Source organism: Tachyglossus aculeatus, chromosome 4 (assembly GCF_015852505.1).
Source record: "Tachyglossus aculeatus isolate mTacAcu1 chromosome 4, mTacAcu1.pri, whole genome shotgun sequence".
Classification (NCBI taxonomy): domain Eukaryota; kingdom Metazoa; phylum Chordata; class Mammalia; order Monotremata; family Tachyglossidae; genus Tachyglossus; species Tachyglossus aculeatus.
Genome location: NC_052069.1, coordinates 103297096 through 103312537, shown reverse-complemented (window position 1 = coordinate 103312537; position 15442 = coordinate 103297096). Strand labels below are relative to the sequence as shown.

At 44.5% G+C, this 15442-nt stretch overlaps 1 protein-coding gene across 4 annotated transcripts in view; it reads right to left on the bottom strand.

Annotated features, from left to right (window-relative positions):
• Positions 1–15442, bottom strand: part of DENND1A (DENN domain containing 1A) — a 514969-nt gene that overhangs the window by 274305 nt on the left and 225222 nt on the right. For all 4 annotated transcript variants that reach the window (XM_038744796.1, XM_038744798.1, XM_038744797.1 and 1 more), the window contains exons 7-8: positions 10286–10366; positions 3426–3479 (exon numbers count right to left, since the gene is read on the bottom strand). In XM_038744796.1, coding sequence (XP_038600724.1) covers positions 3426–3479; positions 10286–10366 — 135 coding nt within the window. The remainder of the gene's footprint in view (positions 1–3425; positions 3480–10285; positions 10367–15442) is intronic.

Sequence of the window (15442 nt, the reverse complement as noted above, 5' to 3'; positions counted from 1 at the left end):
AGAGCTTGAATGAGCAGGGTTGCGGTTTGGATGGAGAAGAAAGAGTGGATCTTGGCACTGTTGTGGAGGTGAGTCCGGCAGGATTGGGTGACGGCTTGGGTGTGAGGGGTGAATGGGAGAGCGGAGTCGAGGATTACACCAAGGTTGCGGGCTTGTGAGACGGGAAGGATGGTAGTGCCGTCAACAGAGATGCGAAAGTCAGGGAGAGGGGCAGGGTTTGGGAGGGAAGAGAAGGAGTTCAGTCTTGGACATGTTGAGTTTTAGGTGGCGGGCAGACATCCAGATGGAGATGTACTGAAGCCAGGAAGAGATGCGAGACTGGAGGGAGAGAGAGAGAGCAGGGGCAGAGATGTAGATTTGGGTGTCATCAGCGTAGAGATGACAGTTGAAGCCGTGGGAGCGAATGAGGTCACCAAGGGAGTGAGTGTAAATCGAGAACATTAGGGCACCAAGAACTGAACCTTGAGGAACCCCTACAGTAAGGGGGTGGGAGGGGGAGGAGGAGCCTGCAAAAGAGACTGAAAATGAACGACCGGAGAGATAAGAGGAGAACCAGGAGAGGACGGAGTCTGTGAAGCCAAGGTTGGATAGCGTGTTGAGATGGGGGTGGTCCACAGTGTCGAAGGCAGCTGAGAGGTCGAGGAGGATTAGGATAGAGTATGAGCCGTTGGATTTGGCAAGCCGGAGGTCATTTGTGACCTTTGAGAGGGCAGTTTCCGTGGAATGTAGGGGATGGAAGCCAGATTGGAGGGGGTCGAGGAGAGAGTTGGTGTTGAGGAATTCGAGGCAGCGCATGTAGACGACTCGTTCAAGAAGTTTGGGAAGGAATAGTAGGAGGGAGATGGGGCGATAACTTGAAGGTGAGGTGGAGTCAAGAGAGGGGTTTTTTTAATGGGAGAGACATGGGCATGTTTGAAGGCAGAGGGGAAGGATCCAGTGGAGAGTGATTGGTTGAAGATGGAAGTTAAGGAGGGAATGGGGTCAGAAGCACAGGTGGCCGGAGTAGCACTTGAGAGGAGGGAGGAGAGCTCCCTCTGAGGATACTGCTGGGAAGGATGGGAGAGTACCAGAGAGCGTTGAGAGCCAGGGAGTTGGAGTGGGGGGGGTGGGAGTGACTTTGGGGAGGTCAGACCTGATGGATTTAATTTTGTTAATGAAGTAGGAGGCCACATCATTGGGGGTGAGGGAAGGAGGAGGGGGAGGAACCAGGGGCCTGAGAAGGGAGTTGAATGTGTGGAAGAGCTGACGGGGATTATGGGCATGGGTGTCAATAAGGGAGGAGAAATAGTTCTGTCTGGCAGAGGAGAGGGCTGAGTTAAGGCAGGAAAGGATAAACTTGAATGAGATCATTCAGTTGGACACAGTCCCTGTCCCACATGGGCACAAAATCGAAGTAGGACAGAGAAAAGGAATTGAACCCCTCTTTTACAAATTAGCAAACTGAGGATCAGAGAAGTTAAATGACTTGCCCAAGGTCACATAGCAGGCAAGGGGCAGAGCCAGTATTGGAATCCAGGTCCACTCACTCCCAGCTGGGTCCTGTCCATTAGACCATACTGATTCTCAAGACACACATGACATTGTGGGTTTTGCCTGTCCAACTCCATGGTTATTACTTACCCCAGTTTGGAAATCAACAAATTTGAAATTTAAACAATACGACCTTTCAAAAGAGCCAAAATATGGAAAATGTAACTTTCAAATGGCTGCAGCACACAAGACCAATGAAGTCATGGTGATTAATAACTATAATACTTATGGTATTTGTTAAGCGCTTACTATATGCCAGGCACTATATGCCAGGCACTGTACTAAACACTGGGGTGGATACAAGCAAATCACATTGGACACAGTCCCTGTCCCACAAGAGACTCACAGTCTCAATCCCCATTTTTACAAATGAGGTAACTGGGGCACAGAGAAGTTAAGTGACTTGCCTAAGGTCACACAACAGGCAAGTGGCAGGGCTGGAATTAGAACCCATGACCTTCTGACTCCCAGGCCCTTGTGCTATCCACTAAGATTAATCTATAAACCTAACCACTACCCTGTTAAAACTTCAAAAAAACACCAAAGTGAGGCAGTGTAGCTTAGTGGAAAAAGCCCGGGCCTGGGAGGACCTGGGTTCTAATTCTAGTGTTGCCACTTGCCTTCTGTGTGACCTTGGACAAGTCACTTAACTTCTCTGTGCCTCAGTTTTCTCATCTATAATATGGGATTAATACCTGTTCTTCCTCCTACTTCGACTGAGTCCCATGTAGAACAGGCACTGGATTCAACCTAATTAACTTGCATCTGCCCCATTGCTTAGAACAGTGTTTGACACAAAGTAAGGTTTTCACAAATACCATTAAAAAAAACAACAACTCCCCCTTAATATTTTGGAAATAAAGTTGTCTTTTCTTCCTTAAATCAAGTCTATTCATGCTAAAATGGTTCTGGATGTTTACTCCCTCGCTATACAATAGCACTGCTCCCAAAGGTGGCCCAATTCTGGGAACAGAGTTTGTAAGCTGTCAAACCAGCAGAGGGAGTATAAAAGCACAAAAACAGAAGGGGGTGGGAACAAAATCAGGGAGGAAAGGGGAAAGGAGAGGTGGAGGGAGGGGTGGCAAGGCTATAAAGGCTGAAAGTCCACCCTACCTAATTTCTGAAATGGCAAACATTTCCTGATCATCAATGGGACAGTCAGAGTTTTATGAACCTTGCACACGAGCACTTGGCCAACTTTCAAAATAGGAGGCAGTCTCTGAAGAGAAAGAGGCTGGCTAGGATCTTCTGCAATTGTATTTGCAGACATACCTGAGGTTTTAATTATTAAGAACCATACAAAGAGAGGAAGCAAGAATTAGTTTAATAGCCTAATCTTTGAAAAAACTCTTCATGTCTTCACCTGCCCATTACAACACTGCAAATTTAATGTCACTGGCCTACCACCTTATTCCATTCTAATATCTTAGGAAGATAAAGGGATTAAGTGTGGTAGCCTGTCCACTCTACAGATAACCCATGATTAACTTTTTTCAGTATAAACCTACTGACGCTGAAGAAAACACCTCTAATTCTGGCATTTGTGAAGTCTAATGAAGAGATGATCCTTCTCTAGATATTTCAGTTGAACAGCAGAGATAAAAACATGGAAGAGTCTTTTAAGACCAAGCCCTGCTCTGGTGGGCACCCGTCTGCTTTAAGGTAAAGAGGATGTTCCGGGTATTCAATGCCAGTTTCTAGTATCTCATCCATCAGCCTTCTAAGCTTGGAGGCATCCCCCCCAAGTCTTATTTACACACATCTAGGTGCACTTCTATAGCTGCTCAGGCACTCACTTGCTGTCTCCTGGGTATGCCCCCACTCCCTCCCATGAGAACCTGGGGTGAAAACAAACCAAGGGAACTGTAGTTCAGTGCTTACTTCCAAATACTCACATTTTCCGGTATGCTAGGAAGGTCCCTGATGTCAGGAACAGTAAAGTACGAATGCTGGGAAGAAAAGAATAAAGGAAAGCCATAAGGTGATCTATTTTTTCCCAAACTAGTGATAAAACCACATCCTCTGGAACCAAAACTTCTTTCAGCTAAAACAATTTCAATAACTTAAAAACTTTGCTCAAGAAGAATTTATGTAGGTTGCCATTTATTCTAAACTCCAAATAGCAACTTTTCTGTGCATCACCTGAAAAATAAACTTGAGCCACTGGCTGTTCCTCGATAAGACTAAAAGAAAGCGTTTCTGAATTAGCATGGAGCAAATCTGTACCACATTAATGGTGGAGTTCACTCCATGGTGACTGAACTAATGTTCTTTGGAGCTATGAATTATGATTTCCAACCCAGATCCCTACCCAAGGAACCCCGCTGTCAGTGTATCTAATTGCTTGAGAGGCTGCATTCTGGACTTTCCAAGTTCTAAAGTTAAACTCTCCTACCTGAGGACTGCCCTGGGGTCAGTCAGTGGTATTTATTAAAACTCTGTACAGACCACTGTACTAAGAGCTTGTGGGGAGTACAACAGAGTAAATAGACAAGATCCTTGGCCTCAAGGACCTTACAAACCAGTGATGGGGGGAGAGACACTAAAATCAATTACAAGTATGGGAAGCAACCAAGAATAAGGATATGCATATAAGTGTTGTGACAGAGAAGGGTAGGCAGAGAAGCAGTGTGGCTTAGCGGAAAAAGCATGGGTTTGGGAGTCAGAGATCGTGGGCTCTAATCCCGACTGCCACTTGAGAGCTGTGTGACTTTGGGCAAGTCACTTAACTTCTCTGTGCCTCCATTATCTCATCTGTAAAATGGGGATTAAGACTGTGAGCCCCACCTTGGACAACCTGATAACTTTGTATCTCCCCCAGCACTTAGACCAGTGCTCGGCATATAGTAAAGGCTTAACAAACACCATCATTACTATTATTGAGTACCTAAATGCTTAGGGAGAATGGACTTAAGTGCATAGGTGATACAGAAGGGAGAGGAAATAGGGTCAGGAGATGAGAAATTCAGATAACAGACTTACCTCATCCACCTAAAGTTCATGCTAGTGTCCTCTAGACTGTAATGTTGTTGTGGGCAGGGAATGCATCTGTTGCATTTTTGTACTGTACTCTACCAAGCATTTAATACAGTGCTTTGGACACAGTAAGAGCTCAGTAAATACAATTGACTGATTGACTTTGCCCTCTCTCCTGCCCGGCAACATTATTTCTCCATACTTATTGACTCCCATGCTCATTTCCCTCACCAGTTATTTCAGAGGTTTAAGCCCCTCCTCAAATCCCCTGCCCTCTCATCTCCCACATGAACCTTCAGTCTACAGTGGTAGACAGACATTAACTTAAAATAAATTATGAATATGTACATAAGTGCTGTAGGGTTGAGGGAGGGGTTGAATAAAGGGAGCAAACCTGGGTGATGCAGAAGGGAGTGGTAGAATAGGAAATGAGGGCTTAGTTAGTGAAGGCCTCTTGGAGGAGATCTGCCTTCAGTAAGGCTTTGAAAGTGGGGAAATTGTCTGTCAGATATTCATTCAATTGTATTTACTGATGCTTACTGTGTGTAAAGCACTGTACTTAGTACTTGGGAGAGTACAATATAAGATCAAACAGACACATTCCCTGCCCATAACAAGCTTACACTCTAGAGGGAAGGAAGGGCATTCCAGCCAGAGGCAGGTCATGGGAAAGAAGTCAGCAGTGAGGTAGACTAGATCAAGATATAGTGGCATTAGAGGACAGAAGTGTGCAGGCTGGGCTGTAGTAGGAGAACAGAGAGGTAAGGTAGGAAAGGTCAAGGTGATTGAGTACTTTCAAGCAGATGGTAAAGAGTTTGATGCAGAGGTAGGTGGGGAACCACTTCACTGCAGTTCTTGAGGCACTGAGTGGTTTTGTAGAAAAATGATCCAGGAAGCAGAATGAAGTATGGACTGGAGTGGGGAGCAACAGGAGGCAGGGAGGCCAGCAAGGAGGCTTGGTATGGTAATCAAGGTGGGATAGTATAAGTGCTTGGATTAACATGGCAGCAGTTTGGATGGAGAGGAAAGGGCAGATTTTAGCGATGCTGTGAAGGTCAAACATGATTTAGTGACAGACTGAATATGTGAATAGAATGACAGAGATGAGTAAAGGATAATGCCAAGGTTATGGGCTGTGAGACAGGAAGGATGGTGGTGCTGTCTACAGAGATGGGAAAATCAGGGGGAGGACAGAGGTTTGGTTGGAAGATAAGGAGTTCTGTACAATATAATATATCCTGATGGGCAACCATTACAAGCATATGAGGAGAGGGGAGATGTGCACAGAACAATTAAAAAATAATGATCCTGGCAGCAGAAAGAAATATGAACTGGAGAGTGGAGAGGCTGGAGGAAGGGAGGTCAGCAAGGAGGCTGATATGGTCATCGAGGCCAAATATGACAAGTTACACGAAGCAGCAAGTTCTAGTGGATAGAGCACAGGACTGAGAGTTTGGAGACCTGGTTTCTAATCCCATGTCTACCACTTGTCTGCTGTGTGGCCTTATATAAGTCACTTAGCTTCCTTGTGTCTCAGTTTCCTCATATGTAAAATGGGGATTAAATGTCTTTTCTGCCTTCCCCTTAGACTAGGAGCTCCCCTATGGAAGAGGGACTGTGTCCAATTGGATTATCCTCTGTCTACCCTAGTATTTGCTATTTACTTGGCACATAGTAAATGCTTAACACATGCTTAACAAATACTACAATTATTATTAGTAAATTCTTGGACTAGGATGGTAGTAGTTTAGATGGAGGGGAAGGTGCAGATTCTGGCAACGTTTTAAAAATAGTACTAGCAGGATTGTGTTCTTGCATGAATAAGTGGATTGATGGTGAGAGAAGAGTTAAGGATAATGCCATAATTGCAGGCTTGTGAAATGGGGAAGATAGTAGTGTTGTTAACAGTGATGGAAAAGTAGTGGGTGGGAGAGAGATATTTGGGTGGGAAGATGAGTTCAGTTTCAGTCATGCTGAGCTTTGTTGATAAGACATCCAGGTAGAGATGTTCTGAAGACAGGAGAAATCTAGGCATCTGATAGCAGTGTGGAGGTGGAAGGGTTGCAGGTCTGCCAACATCCTGAGCAGAGCTGTCTCAGAGAACTGCTGAATTTAGGAAGCATGCATGAGGGTGCTATTTCTTGGGGAAAAAATACCAACTGCATCATTTCAACCTTGAAGTATCCTACTACCACTGCAGGAGCCAGAATGGCCTAGTAAAGTGCTTTGCACACAGTAAGCACTCAATAAATGACTGAATGAATGAATGGGTGTGCCTTCCATCCTCCTTGGAATAACAGTTCTTTTGACTCCTATCATGCTCAAGAGAAACAAAAGGTCCCAGTACCCTATCCTCACTAAATTTCAGATCAATAGTTAGTATATACTGAGTGCCTACTTTGTACACAGCACTGCACTAAACTCTTGGGAGAATTCAACAGAATTACATGACATAATCCCTTTCTTGAGGAGTTTTTTTAATCTAGCAAGGACAAACAGGAAGTAACAAATTACAGACAGGAGGAAGTAAGGGCAGACATAACAATACGTACATGAGTGCTACAGGGGCTTATAAAATACTTAACTGCTTAGGTGGTTAGAAAGTGCTGATGTGAGAGCTGGGGAATATAAAGTGGGGAGATTAACATGCAGGAGGACATTACAGGTGTTGGAAAAATGGTGTTTCTGTAAGATATTTTGATTCCGCAGTTAACTTTGTCATGGGTAGACCCAGCTGCTGTGTCTTTAGTTTTGAAGGTAAGAATCTTTTCCAAGGAATAAAATTATTTGGACAGTGAAAGTGAAGAATGGACCAAGACTCACTTGCAATAACAGTGGTAAACTGTACCTTTCTACCAGTCATGCCTTATTAATTATGTATCATGGCTGAATGCCTTCTAGTATGAGAAAGGTGCTCCGAGAGGTAGTTGTGGAGGTAGTATTCAATCAATCAATGGTATTTACTGACCATCCACTTGCCGTGGTGCACTGTAATACGTGACTAGGAAGTTCACAATAAAAAAGTGAAAAGCTCTCTGCCTACATGGAACTTACATTCTTAATTGGTTCAGAATACTAAATGCCTAACCAATCACATATTTTATTGAAACTCAAAGTTATCCAGTTTCTTCTGGTCAAGGAAACTCAATAACAGAGTCTGTCGATCGATGGCAAATATAAGATGCTACCTTTTCTTTGGCTGAATCAAAATGATGAGAACAGAATAGAGACCTCTTCAGCTGCAAGGATTACACATATTGGAGAGTTTCCTGTCAAAAATAAAACTTACGGATAATGCTCCCTCCACCCTTCCCTACTAAGATAATGCCCAGATTCCCTGAGTTCTAATAACAAACAGAAATGAAGGTAACTAGAGGTTTTTTGGCTATGACAACTGGCCAGTTTAAAGAATATTCAATGTGATTTTTTATCTGGATAACCAATTGTTTTCACTGATTAAACGATAATGATATCAAGACAATGCTTTGAACAAATGATAACTCATCTACTGTAATTACTGATTCTAAGGCCAAAGACAAATAAAAATGCATCCTCCCATAGTCAAGGAGTGTGAAGTCAACCAAATAAAGAACATATTGTATGAGAAGTGGGGAAGGACTCACAGAGAGGACTATGTTGCCTATAGGTAAAAGCCAAGCCATCAACTTTTCAAATACCAAAATAAAATCCGAAGTCAGTTACATATAAAGAAATGCTGCAATTAGCTGTAGGAGCTATAAACTCAAACAGAAAAATAGGATAACTTTTCTTAAAGTTTCTTTTTTCAAAAGCTACACACAATAATAATAATAATAATAATAATAATAATAATAATAATAAATGTTGGTATTTGTTAAGCACTTACTATGTGCCAAGCACTGTTCTAAGCACTGGGGGGATACAAGGTAATCAAGGTTGCCTCACATGGGGCTCACAGTCTTAATCCCCACTTTACAGATGAAATCCAGGACACATCTAACCAGGTTACAGTTTCATCCCCACATCAACCATTTTATTAAAAGTACAACATGAAATTGGTGCACAGACATAAAATGCTAGTCAAGTTCCTATGCAGCTTTTTGACCCCAGTGGAAAATGTTGATACATAATCCACAGCAGCCTCGATGAAACTTCAACCTTTGACCCAAGAAAGTTGGGCAAATTCCAGACAAACCTCGGTGGTTGACAGCCCTGCAAAGTGGAAGGGTCAGGAACAGATATTCAAGGCTCATAATTTCTAGCTCTTTCTCCCACCCCTTTCTGGTGATGCTTATAAATTTAAATATTCTTTGCTCCACTGACATAATAGTCACAATCAAGTACACCCAGCAGTTGTAAGAGATTAAGAAGGAAAAACACAGATTTTTTCATTCTATCAGTAATAGTTCACCATTTATAATTCAGTAAGTATGGAATAGTCCCTTGAAAGTAGAAATTAAATATGAAGGCAGAGTCTTCACAGAGACTAGAAAGAAAAAAAAAGTCCTTAAAGAACCACTGGCTTGTAAATAGCTAAACTAAGGTACCTCAAGACCCGAAAACAAAGTGGTTCCTAAGCTGTCCTTTGATATCCTTTCTTGCTCCACTACCCATGAAATGTTTGACTCAAGAGGAGGCCAGAAGCATTCCTGGAAATCACTGGCATGAAACAACTGAAATATCCCAGTAGATCATCTTGCCTCAGAGATGCCTTGTCCTTTAGGTCAGGCAAGCAATGCTGTTCCTTTCCAAGATGGACCCAGGTCATCTCCATTGCCAACTGGTGACCCAGCCAGGGCCCTCAACTGCTACCTGTCCAGTCATATTACTGATGAGAGGGCTGAGAGTAAACTGCTCGTAGAAACCAACTCAAAAATGGGGGATGGGGAAGAGGAAAATCTCAAATAAAATAGATTTTTCAGCAGCACATCAGTAGTTCCAGTGGTAGGTTCAAGCCTACAGATTCAATACCCTAATGGGAAGATTTTTCAGGTCCCCAAAATGAGAATTTTTTTTTTTATTAAGAGAACAGACCTCTTCCCTTCCTTCCCTGTCCCACTTTCACTTCCCACACCCAGATTAAATCAAACTAACAGAGCAGAGTAACTTGTAGTTCTCCTGCTAAAGCAACTGCTTTATAATCCCTTCAAACCTCATTTTACTAAGGAAGAGGGACAGGCATTCTGAGTGGCATGAAAATCAGAGTCAAGGAACCATTAAAAATAAAGTGTCCTGCTGAGGGCTCAGAACCACCAACCAGAGACTGGATTTCATGATGACACTTTGCTTCTTTTATACCTGTGAGAAAAACTGTCCAGTGGAGAATGTTCCATTCATTCATTCAATCATATTTATTGAGTGCTTACTGTGTGCAGAGCACTGTACTAAGCACTTGGGAAGTACAAATTGGCAACATATAGAGAAGGTCCCTACCCAACAACAGGCTCACAGGACACTTAACTGCTGTCCTCTTGTTTAAATGGACTTAATCTCTGGCAGAAGGTCAGGAGGGGAGTGCTGCCATGCAAGGCACATGAGGGAGGAGAAAATTTGGGGGAAAATAGAAATCCCTCTCCAACAAAGATTCCAAAAGCCATCCCTCGCTGGTTCATATCAGTAACTTCTGGACAAGAAGGTCACCTTGGTAGAAAGACAGGGATTAATCAATGAAGAGGGAAGGAGTGCTCAAACAACAGGACATTTTTAACCCCACTTCCCCCCTCAAAGAGGAAAACATAAGGAGCTTTTCATTTATAAGATAAAACTTTCTCCTTAAATTTTTGTGCTCTGCCTCACTTACCACACTGAGATGAACAGATTCGCCTGGATCAGGGATGGGAAGTTTATGGAGTGTTTCCAGCAGCTCATTCCTCTGACTCTCCTGAAATAAAAAGGAGCCTTTTTAACAATAGGAAACAGAGCTGGCAACAAGTCACCCATGGTGAAGGCCAGAGGCAGAGTCTGCGGGTGTTAGGGAGGTTGGAGCCTTAACACCTGGGAGGGGCAGAGCTCCACTTTCCCAACAAGTATAATCGGTCTGATATTTGCATTTCAAAACACAATAGCAAAATATTCTCCCACCCACATTTTCACTTTTTCACCTCAGTGAAGAATTACCATGCCTGCTTCAGGGCACATCATATACAAAGAGCGCCAAGATCAACCAGAATGATTATAATGCCACTTTTTTAGAAAGGAGTCCATCTGTCCTCCTGGGATTTCTCCGAAGTAGCAGTAATAGTAATAATAATGATGATATTTGTTAGGCACTCACAATGTGCCGAGGACTGTACTAATAATAACAACAATAATTATGGTAATTGTTAAGCGCTTACTATGTGCCAGAACTATGTACTAAGAACTGGGGTAGATGCAAACAAAGGGGATTGGGTGGAGTCCCTATTCCAAATGAGGCTCATAGTCTTAATCCCTATTTTACAGAGGAAGAAACTGAGGCACGGAGAATTTACATGATTTTCCCAAGGTCACACAGCAGCTAAGTGGCAAAACCAGGATTAAAACCTAGTTTCTCTGACTCCTAGGCTCATGCTCTTTCCACTAGGCCAAAATGCTTCCCAAGAGAACTCCTCTTTTTCTTTATAATCTTTACTGCATGTTTATTGAACATTCACAGCAAGAGTGGCACTGGTTGAATAGGAACAAATTCATTGTTGTGTACAACTGCTCCTCCATTTTGAAGAGCTTGGAAGCATAATAGGGTTAGATAGCTTCTGATGGTAAGCAAAGTGGTCTCCTTAGGGTGGCAGTGTGCCTTCTAATGGCCACCAGATGGTCACTGCTTAGGATACACATGATGGTACACAAACTAGACATGTCATGTCATCACACATGTACTGAGCCTGGTCACCCTTTCAAACACTGTGCATGCAAGGGAGCCAATTTTTGTTTCATCCGTTAGTGATCTTCCCTTCTCCTTATTCCACCCACTGCCCCATGAAATGAAAGCATCTCTGCTATATGGTTCTTTTACATTTTTGTATTTGGGTGTCAAACTAAGCACTCAAATTTGGGAAGCAGCATGGCCTAGTGGAAAGAGCACAGGCTTGGGAATCAGAAGACCTGGGTTCGTTCATTCATTCATTCATTCATTCATTCATTCAATCACATTTATTGAGACTTACTGTGTGCAGAGCACTGTACTAAGCACTTGGGAAATACAAGTTGGCAACATATAGAGACAGTCCTTACCCAACAGCGGGCTCACAGTCTAGAAGGGGGAGACAGACAACAAAACATATTAACAAAATAAAATAAATAGAATAAATATGTACAAGTAAAATAAATAAAGTAATAAATATGTACAAACATATATACAGGTGCTGTGGGGAGGGGAAGGAGGTAAGGCGGGGGGATGGGGACAGGGAGGAAGGGGAGAGGAAGGAGGGGGCTCAGTCTGGTATATATCAGTCAGATATAGGTTCTAACCCTACATCGGCTGCTTACCTGCTGCGTGACCATGGGCAAGTCACTTAACTTCTTTATGACTCAGTTCCCTCATTTGCAAAACGGGGATTTAGCACCTGTTCTCCCCCCTACTTAGGCTATGAGCCCCTTGTGGAACCAGATTATCTTGCCTCTAACTGAGAACTCTGCTAAGTATTGGGGTAGATACAGCATATATTTTTTATCATTATTGCTATTATTATCATCCTCATTAATTTTATATGATCCAGGTTGGTGGGAGAGGCATTGGAATGGGGAGGTGAACCATGGCAGAAGGCAGGAGTAGGCAGGAGGCTGAAGAAGCCAAGGCCCTGGTGGGCTGGGCCAGAGGAGCAGCCAATGGTAAGCAGAGGGTAGTGAGGGTAAGAGGAGCCTCACCCCAACCTCAATCCACTGGGGTGGGCAGAGGGTGGCAGTGAGCAGTGGTCAAGCACGGGGAACCAGAGACCAACATCAGCTTCAACCCCAGCTCCGGGAGCCAAACGTGGATTATGGCAGGGGTACCAGCCACTAATCTGTCCAGCTGGCTGTGTCCTGAGGATCCAGATTCAGAGCATATGGGACCCTGAAGCTACTGCCCTGCTCACCGGAGTCCTGAAGCTGGTGCAGGTAATGTCAAAAGGATTCAGCCCTGCACTCTGAGAGCCTGAGCAACCAGAACAGGCCTCCTTCATGGGATGAGTCAGTGTCGGGGTTGTGGAGCAGAGCAACAGAAAAGGGAGCCTAGCACTTACTACACCGCCAATTTACAGCTCCGGGAGCTGTGTCCCACCCCAACATCCTTTCCGCTGAAGAACCATGTCCCTGCAGGTGTTTGTACGTATCATGGGATTGCAGTCTCCTCTCCCACCCCTCTGATGGTTGGCGGCAGGCAGGCGGGCAGGGTGCAATTACGTGGGACCACCTCCATCAGCTGTAAGACACTCGGTCCTGAACCGTTTTGCCTGCTATTGGCCCCAGGTTACTGGGGAGCATCAGGCTGAAGCCACAGAGGCAGCATCAGGACACTTAAGTACGTAGATCCCCTAATGCCCCTCCTGCTGCCCCTTGAAATAAAGTCTCCGCAAACATTTATCTATTCATTGATTTACACTGCTGCATGATTGCCAATTTCCCCTCACCCCGCTAGGAGGAAAAGTGTAATGGTGCGGGGTGGGGGTCTGTAGATAGAGCCAGCGAGACCAGCTGAGTGAAGCCAGGTAACCGGGCAGTGCCTGGGCTCGCGAGTTGCAGGTGGGCACTCCCCATAGCCCCAGGGAGACCATGGCCAGGGCTGCATGGAGCAGGAACTGGAAGGATTCATCCATGCTGACAGTGGATGGGGGAGGTGCAGGCATTGTTATGTCCCAGTGGCCCAGTGGCCATGGCTACCTACTATGTTTTTTCTGGGAGTTGGGGGCTGGGATCCATTAAGCATGAGCCCACACCTAGGCAACTGGTATGTGCGGCGATGGTAGTGCTAAGGAAGTGGGGTTGCTCTGTGCTGGAGTTAGAGGAACAGAGGAAGAGGGCGCCAACCCAGCTTCCCAGCACCACCACTGAGGCACCCTGTGGAGTACTTCCAACTGTTCCCTGTCCCTCTAGGCCTGGCACCTGACCTACTGCAACTTCTTAGGGCTCAATGGGTGCCCAGATGCCAGAACCAGTGGACCAAGAGAGTGCCCCCTATTTAATGAACAAGAGATGCAATAGGATGACAATACATTTTCTCTCCAACTGTGCCTCAACTCCATCCATTTGAACCTTATCAAAACACTTGCCCCCTCCTTTCTCCTCTCCCCGACCTCCATCTTCAACAGTTCACTTTCCAACGGCTTCTTCCCCACTACTTTCAAACAAGTCCATGTCTCCCCTATTTAAAAAAAAAACCTCTATTGACCCCAAGGTTCCCCCCAGTTATTGTCCCATCTCCCTCCTACCATTTGTCTCCAAACTCCTTGAGCAAGTTTTTTTTATGTGTGTGTATACATATATCCTTTGCCCCCACTTCCTTTCCTCCAGTTCTCTCCTTGACCACTGCCCCCAGCACCGAATCTGGTTTCTGGTCCCTTTATTCCACTGAAACTGCCCACTCAAAGGTCACCAATGATCTCCTTCTTGACAAGTCCAGAGGCCTCTAAACCATCCTAATCCTCCTCGACCTCTCAACTCCCTTCGACACTGCTGACCATCTCCTTGTCTTGGAAACATTATCCATCCTTTGTTTCACTGACACTATCCTCTCCTAGTTCTCTTACCTCTATGGCCACTCATTCTCAATCTCTTTCATGGGCTCCTCCACTGCCTCCCACCCTCTGCTGTGGTTGTCCCTCAAGTTTCAATTCCGGGTCGCCTTCTATTCTCCACCTACACCCAATCTCTTCTGAGAGGGCTTCCCCGGCTAAGCTCTCAATTCCCCTTCTCCCACTCTTGCTGCCCTCTGCATTTGGATTTGTACCCCTTATTCACCTACCCTCAGCCCCACAACACTTATGTATTGCTTTAAAGCTCTCCATCACCTTGTCTCCTCCTACCTCACCTCCCTTCTCTCCTTCTACATCCCAGCCCGCACACTCCATTCCTCTAATGCTAATCTTCTCACTGTGCCTCAATCTCACCTGTCTCAATGCCAACCCCTGGCCCACGTCCTACCTCTGGCCTGGAATGCCTTCCCTCCTCAAATCCGCCAATCACTCTTCCCCTCTTCAAAGCCCTACTGATAGCACACCGCCTCCAAGAGGCTTTCCCAGACTAAGCTCTCCTTTTCCTCAGCCTCCCCTCCCTTCTGTGTCACCTCATCTCACTACCTTTGCTCTTCCCCCCTTGTCCCCACCCCACAGCACTTATGTATATATGTATATATCTATAATTCTATTTCTTTATATTGATGCCTGTTTACTTGTTTTGATGGCTGTCTCCCCCCTTCTAGACTTTGAGCCTGGTGTGGGAAGGAATTGTCTCTCTTTATTGCAATTGTACTTTCCAATTGCTTAGTAACAGTGCTCTGCACACAGTAAGCACTCAGTAAATACAATTGAATGAATGAATGACACAGAGAGGTTAAGTGACTTCTCCAAAGTCAAACAACAGGCCAGTGGCATAGCTGGAATTAGAATCCAGGGCTCCTGTCCAAGTTCTATGCTCTTTCCACTAACCCATAAAAATCTGAAAATACCTGAACTTAAATGTTAGAGCCATTTTGAATTGGGCCCATTAACAATTTGCCAATTCAATCATTTTAAACAATTGTCTATTTTAATCTGTAACATTATATATCAACAGCTTTACTATGTCGATTCAACAATATTAATAGCTTGATGTGATATTTTATTCACTGAGACGCTTACCTCCCCGGGGATTCTGAAAGTCTAAACTTTCCAAAGAATTATTCTTCCCAACCGCTGCTTTCACTTATCTACTACATAATAATCATCGGCCCTCAACACCATACTGGAATAAACCAGAGGAAGTTTAATCACTGGAGGAAACCATTCCACATCACAGGCCACTTAAA